Source organism: Anopheles maculipalpis, chromosome 2RL, assembly GCF_943734695.1.
Source record: "Anopheles maculipalpis chromosome 2RL, idAnoMacuDA_375_x, whole genome shotgun sequence".
NCBI lineage: Eukaryota > Metazoa > Arthropoda > Insecta > Diptera > Culicidae > Anopheles > Anopheles maculipalpis.
This window is the reverse complement of record NC_064871.1, coordinates 15872108-15878901: the sequence shown is the minus strand read 5'-3', so window position 1 is coordinate 15878901 and position 6794 is coordinate 15872108. Positions and strand designations below refer to the sequence as shown.

At 45.9% G+C, this 6794-nt stretch overlaps 2 protein-coding genes across 2 annotated transcripts; both read right to left on the bottom strand.

Annotated features, from left to right (window-relative positions):
* Positions 1-959: 959 nt before the first annotated feature.
* Positions 960-4975, bottom strand: LOC126557429 (peroxisomal carnitine O-octanoyltransferase). Its single transcript, XM_050213204.1, has 3 exons — positions 4716-4975; positions 1710-2636; positions 960-1640 (listed from the first exon to the last, which is right to left on the bottom strand). Exons 1-3 carry the CDS (start codon positions 4965-4967, stop codon positions 960-962), a joined length of 1860 nt encoding a protein of 619 aa, XP_050069161.1. The 5' UTR covers positions 4968-4975.
* A 473-nt stretch (positions 4976-5448) lies between these two features.
* Positions 5449-6111, bottom strand: LOC126559202 (60S ribosome subunit biogenesis protein NIP7 homolog). Its single transcript, XM_050215327.1, has 2 exons — positions 6042-6111; positions 5449-5945 (listed from the first exon to the last, which is right to left on the bottom strand). The coding sequence occupies exons 1-2, from the start codon at positions 6095-6097 to the stop codon at positions 5459-5461; spliced, it is 543 nt and encodes a 180-aa protein (XP_050071284.1). The 5' UTR covers positions 6098-6111; the 3' UTR covers positions 5449-5458.
* Between the last annotated feature and the right edge of the window lie 683 nt (positions 6112-6794).

Genomic DNA, 6794 nt, shown 5'->3' with positions numbered 1-6794 from the left:
GCACACTGATACGACCGGTAGTCCTCGTGCAGCGACGAGTCCTTTCATGAGTCCCATCTCTTACCCCAACAAAGAAAAACGAGCAGGAAGAAGTTATCTTTACGATGTTAGCTTATGAATAATAATATTAAAATAAAAGCTACAAGTAAGTGGAGGCATGGACGAGCATTCTGAAATAACCTTTGTATGCTTTTGTTTTCTTGGAATTTCCTTTTCTTTACAATTAAAACATGAATACCGATTATTGGCGGTGAGATGATTTAAGGTAAGAAAATTCACAGTATGCAGCCAAGAAATGAAGAGTACGCAGCCTGAAATATACTTACACAATGTAAAATATACCGGACCGACTTTTAGGCTGTGTACATATTTTTAGGCTGCGTACTCTAATTTTTAATTCAATCGCCTTGGTTTTATTGGTGTTTATTGAAACTATGAACCTTTCCGACGTTAATTTTATACAATCGATTGAGAATACGACTGGACACGGTCCATCCCTGAACTGTTTTCAAACGGCGGATGCTAAGGACTATCTTTGGTGATGTATGCGAACAAGGTGTGTGAAAAAGTTTGGGACACGTGATGAGGATGACGGACTCATGTCACACCAGGAAGGTGCTCATCAGGCACTGCAAGGTCGTTGCCTGGAATCAGCAGGAATCGAACCTATCAGAGATAACGGCCAAAACATGTCATCACGACATGCTCAACACTGAGCATGCCCGAGAAGAAGACAAAAAGAAATTGTTTCCGATAAATAAAAGTAATACACCGTAAAGCTAGAAGCGTATTAAAAATTTTATGTGATGAATACAACAGAAGTGATAAAACCACAATACCCTTTGACCTTTGGTCGCGTTTTAAAACTAAGAAATTGGCCCACCTCCCGTATGTTTTGTCAATTTTACTTCCCTCTTCCCGTACACCGTGTCAACCTATTCATTTTACCAACGCATAAACTAAAGCTTGTTCGGTAGATCAGACCGTCCTAGCAGATTTTTCAAATCTACCATCACCTGGTGGAATGTCTGCTGAAACTTATGGCAGCTGGTAACACTGCTGTCCCGGTACGCCGAAAAAATTGCCCAAATACAATCCTCCAGCATCGTGTAGAAGCAACCGTAACCATCCATACACATCGGTGCAACGTAACCACAGTTGATCGTGTACCCGAGCGTGCTGGTGGAAAGGATGAAGTTGCCACCCCCACCACTCTTGCTGTACAGTGGGTCATCATACAGCTCCGGAATCGGTATACCATTGTCGTAGGCGGCACACCACAGCCCAAACAAATGCCGATCGATTCCATTACCCTTGCGAGCTTCGTTCATCAGCTCCATCTGTCTGTTTGCGGCCACCTTAAACAGTTTCGCTCGATCGGCGTCGGTTGTGCTGGCAGTTTCCATCGCCTCCATAAATCGGACCGCCTCAATACTGCACGAACGACACGTTTCCGTGCGTCCTTTGTAGAATTGGCGCATCATGGCCGTTTCGTACGTAGGGGCAAAGGTTCCATGTAGTCGGTAGTACGTCAACAGCAGGGCCGTTTGTACGTACGCATCTGGATGAATTTTATGCTTTTTCATAAACGCTTTTCCGTAGTCCTGGAACTGATCCATCGAAACAACTACACAGTTTTGCTGTAAAGAAATCAAACACAAGGAGTACTAAGCGGATGTTCTGATAGGAAAAACAATCATTAAGCTTACCATTTCGTCAATAACCGTTTCCATTCGAGCGATTTCGCCACGCAGCGTGTCATCTAAATCAAAAACCAATTCCTCCGGAAGAATTAAATGCTTCGGGGGAATATCCCAATCCGGAACACCTTCCTCCGCAATGCTCATCATAACGTACAGGCTGATGGACATCGAAATCGAACCATCATAGCAGCAATGTTCACCGTAGCATCCCATCTGGCCGTTCTTAAACGCGATCGTACCGCAACTCTTGTCCGTCCATTTCGAGTGTATATCCCCGGTTAAGGCTAACTGTGCCAGATCCGAATAATTCTTTGGACAGTGTGTATCGAGTATCATCAGTGCGACCGCTTCCTCAATTTCCCGCACCATGCTCTTGTTGCGTGCCGAAAGTTCTATCAAATGTTGCCGATTGCGGGCCCACGACGTTCGATCGTCATTCGTTAGTGCCGGCACACCCGCATGCTTAACACTGCTGCCTTCCACCTTCACTTGAATCTGCTGCAAAGTGAACAGGAAATCCTGCGGGCTCAAGGGATCTCCCTCAGCATCGAGGCCCGGAATTTTAAAGATCCGACCTCCGTACAGCACGACAATATGCGACGGACAGGGACCTTCCTTTTCCGTCCGGAAATAGCTTTCAACTTTATCCATCTCGATACCAGGCGTTCGGACGGTGTTGTACAGACGCCGATACAAGTCGGCCGAAAAAACGTTCTTCTTGTCGGCGCTCGCAATTGGTCGCAACCGTTCGGTACGCAGCAACTTCCAGAACACCATATTGTGATGCAAACAGGTGGCAGGACCTTTGAGAAAGTTGTCCGGAATCGCCTCCAGACCGACGGCATCGAGCAGCAATGGTTGTACCATCACACAGTAAGGAATCAGTGCCATGCGCAGGGTGCAGTAGGCATAGTCTTCCCACCATTTGTCGACCTGTGGATGAAAATGGTTCCGATATGTTACGCGTTAATTTCTTACAACATTAATCTAATTTCTTTTTTTTTTTTCATTTCTTCCCCCATTTGAAAGAAAATGTATTCAAATACGACTCTTCTTTTGTGTATATGTATAAGTTTTATTTAATTAATCATGCGCCATCGTTCAGCGCAACAATAAAAACCCGATTTTGCTTATAGATCCAGTTAAAAACCATTTCCTTACAGCATCTGAGGTTCCTTCAGCTTCTGGAAGTGTTGACGGATGGCTTCACGTAGCTCGTGGTTGAAATGGGGACGTCCCTGTTGACCCTGACCGGCAACAAGCACAGCCTGCACCTGCTCACGCAGCGCTGGCGAAAGACGGGCCAGGAACTGCTCGAAATGGGATTGCTTCAGCTGCTGGAAATGTTGCTGCAGCTTGGTACCCAACTCCTCATCCACTTGTGGCATCTCCCCAGTGTTGATCCAATTCTCCCTCAGGCTTACAATTTCTTCACGCAGCTCCGGTGTACGCATTCCGAGGAACTGATTGTACTGCTGCTCGGCAAACTCACGGAATCGTTGATTTTCCTGCAGCTGTACTAACATTTGATCGCGAACCTTTTCGAAAAATTCGGCCGATGGTTTCTCGTGGTTGCGGATCGCGGTTTCCAACTCCGTACGGATATCTTCCGGCAGCATGGACAAGAATTCGTGCAACTTTTCGCGCAGATCACCATTGGGGCGGGGTCGGGCCGATACACCGACCACTACCACAGCTAGTACGGCTACGATGCTTGCTAGTTTCATGTTGATTTTCACTGTTCGCTTAACTTCACCTGTGTCCTATAATGTCCTAAGGTAGCAGCTATTTTATACTAAAAAATCTTTCCCAGCCAGGTATCTTTTTTGTAGAGCAAACATTTTCATTAGATAAATTCTCTTGTCACAAGATGTATCTTTCGGTGCGCACACTGATTTCCGGATGTGAGTCACCGGTCTTGCGGTGAGGAAAACAAACCACATTAATGCTCAAGAAGGCTTGTTTACCAACGACCATAGGCCTCCATTGTGCACGGGATGTTGGTTTTTCCCGAGTCACGATGGCAAGCAAACACACATGACAAAAACGGTTACAGAGCACTCCGTGTACTCAAACCGGTTGTATCAGACAGGTGTTGATGGTTATCAAATGTCTTATCAAACAACCGGGGCAAGTGCGTTCGCTTGTCGAAGAGAATGAGACCACCAATGTTGCGTCTAGATTGTCTCTCGCGACTCGTCCAGCTGCACAGTACCGAAAATCGGTTATCGAAATGTGGCACAACATTCGCTATTCTATAGTCCTCGCCGTGTGCTTCAGTGTTTCTTCGGCGGCACAGCAACCGCTGTCCGACACATCCGAAAGCACCATTTTCGACTGTATCGCCGAAGCGGACTTTACAAACGAGAGTAATCCGCCATCTAGCGAGTGCCAGCAATCGTTCGAAATCTATCTTCCAGCGCAGGTAAACATTGTGCGATTTTTGCATCAGTTCGAGGACAATGTGCAACCGCAAGTGCAGGAAGCGCTTCGAGCCGCCTTCGTCCGGATGCTGCGTGATGACGAGAGTGTGCGTGAATTGAGCGGTCCAAGAGAAACCGTCGGTCAAATCCCGGACAGCATTCCCACTGAGCTGAGGCATGAAATCCTGAAGCACATGCTGAAAGGCAAGAGGTTTCGTGGACCACCAGTGCTAAGGGCTCGACTTCACAGCCTCCGCAACTTGCTGCTCAGTCAGCAGAATTACGCAGCCGCGTACTGGATCGATCGGTTACTCAAACTTCCGGACGTACGTCCACATGCACGGCGGGACAAGAGCGATACCGACTGAACTTTAAACTCTCTCTCCCTCTCTCTTGGTGCAGCTTGAACGATCATCGTTGTGTCGTTCGTGGTTCGTTTGCCATTCTTTATCTTTGCCTGATTAAATATTCCCAAAATATATGACTTTCGTTTCTGCGCAAGATAATAAACGGACTCTGTTTGGTGAAGCGTCCAAGTGAATGATAATACACACATACACGCGCGAGCGGACATAATCTTCCTACTTACCCAATTTTTTTCCTTCGCTGCCTTCTCTTCCAGTATCGCTTGCAGCTTCGCACCAACGCCCTTGCGAAAGGTCTCGATGATTTTTTTCGTATTTTCCAGCTCTTCCACGGTGCCGAATGGTTTCAGCGATTCCAAATACCGCTTAAGCGTATGATCCAGCTTCGGCAACGGCAACGGAGGACGGTCTTCGTCGTAGCAAAACGTACTTTCGGAGCTTTCCGCCGGAAGGTAGTAAATGCTTTCCCGATTCATGTTTGTTTTGTTCCACTACTAAACTGATCCAGTTCTAGAAGTAGCTACAGGGGTTAGCAGTGTTGACGAGGGGAAGAATACGGTATGCTACACTACACTGGGGTACCAATGTTTACATGCATAGAGCAACGACCCCGACGATTGACTAAAGCACCCGTTCACTTCGTTCCACTTTCTAGCGCATCACACATTTATCAATCAATATGTGCCCCACTCGTATACAAACGATTGGACTTTGGAGCCGGTTCGGTCGGGGTTTCAAGTAAGGAGAACTCGTTTTGTGCGCGAAACGAGAAGAACAAGTGTGACGAGCGCACGTTTGCAACGCTGTGTGCGCCCGTATGATTACAAGCTGTTCGAACCAAAACATTACAACTGTCACTTTGACAGCGCCCAAATAGGCCGACTGCTACATCACGTTCCGTAAGCCCGTCTGCAAAAAAAAAAGCCGCATATGTCCGTGTGTTTTCAATTTTTATTTTACCACTTGCTTAGATTAAGTTTTCCTCCGATCGAATGTATTCACCAATATCCGCTTGATGGAAGCAAACCGTTACTAAAGGATCGGCCATTTTACAGTCGTTCGTGGATTTTGCCGCCACACCAAATCCGAGCGGAACATCATTCATCGACATCACGATAACACCCTGGTAGACGGGTGTGTTTTCGGTGATACGGCCCATGCCCGATTTCGCGACGTTATTACCGTACAGGAACTGCTGCTCGGCCGCTGGCTTGAGCCAGATTTTGTACTGCGCGTACGGGGCTAGATAGGCCAGTGCGGTAATGTGCAGTATAAACTTGTTGCCCTTGGTAAACTTGCCGAAGCACGTGCCTACCGATACCATGTGTTCCCTTGGTACCGTTTCTGCTAGTTTAAGAATTTTCTCCGACATGTAGTAGACGCGGGATTTTAGCTCGCGGAAGCAGTAGGTACCATCGGTACGGTCAATTAACAGCTTTACATTCGTTCCAATACTAAAAAAGAGGGACAGAAAACCCAAACATTGCATTACTCTCTTGCGGCAAATGGCCCGGCCAGGCAACAGAACCGACACAAGCCCGCATACTTACTATTTGGATAGTTTTTCAAACAAAACCTTTGTTTGTTGTTCAGAAAGTCGTTTCATTGTTTGTATTCGGTTGGAATTTACAGCAGATTTATCACAAAATACACGTTTAAACTAAAATTGTTCCGCCAAGTACGGAATTGGTTGCACGTTGCACGTTGTTTACGATTTATGTTGATCCAAAGTATGTAGGGGGAAGGTTTGAGCATGTGTTGCAATTTGACAGCTGACAAAATGTCATGTTTACAAACCTTGAAACGAATGAAATATTTCTGAAAAAGTTTGGAATATTTCGTTTAAAATTTTGGGTTCAATAACATTTGAAAAAAGAAGCGATGAAAATTTTTGAGCGTGAATATATTTTATGTTTTGGACAATATTCAAAAAATGTTTAAAATTTACCAAAATTTTCTTTTTGATCCATACTGAAAATCCTATGAAGCAATTTTTCACCTTTGGCTCTACACAACCTCCTGTAGCTGGATGGATAGCATGCCCTGAGATGATGTGAATGAGATTCGATCCTCAGTGTTCTACTATGTCTGACGACACTACTGCCTTCGTCATGGAAACCTCCATTTAGAGTCAAGATAAGTAATTAAATCAACTGGGGCCTGGAGGTAAGTCGACAACGGTGCCGGTCTTCACACGGTTGGACTGGGGTTGAAATCCCATCCGGATCGTTTCCCCGTAGTGAGGACTGAATATCCAACTACGTAGCAATCAATAAGCCTAGTGAGCCATTAGATGCCCAACA

Excerpts from the sequence above, each read along its gene's own strand:
- LOC126557429 (XM_050213204.1), bottom strand. The coding sequence starts at position 4,967 with ATGAATCGGGAAAGCATTTACTACCTTCCGGCGGAAAGCTCCGAAAGT. Across the intron at positions 2,637-4,715 it reads CAGCGAAGGAAAAAAATTGG|GTCGACAAATGGTGGGAAGA; the intron begins GTAAGTAGGAAG and ends TTTCATCCACAG. Across the intron at positions 1,641-1,709 it reads AAACGGTTATTGACGAAATG|CAAAACTGTGTAGTTGTTTC; the intron begins GTAAGCTTAATG and ends ATTTCTTTACAG.
- LOC126559202 (XM_050215327.1), bottom strand. The coding sequence starts at position 6,097 with ATGAAACGACTTTCTGAACAACAAACAAAGGTTTTGTTTGAAAAACTA. Across the intron at positions 5,946-6,041 it reads TTTGAAAAACTATCCAAATA|TATTGGAACGAATGTAAAGC; the intron begins GTAAGTATGCGG and ends CCTCTTTTTTAG.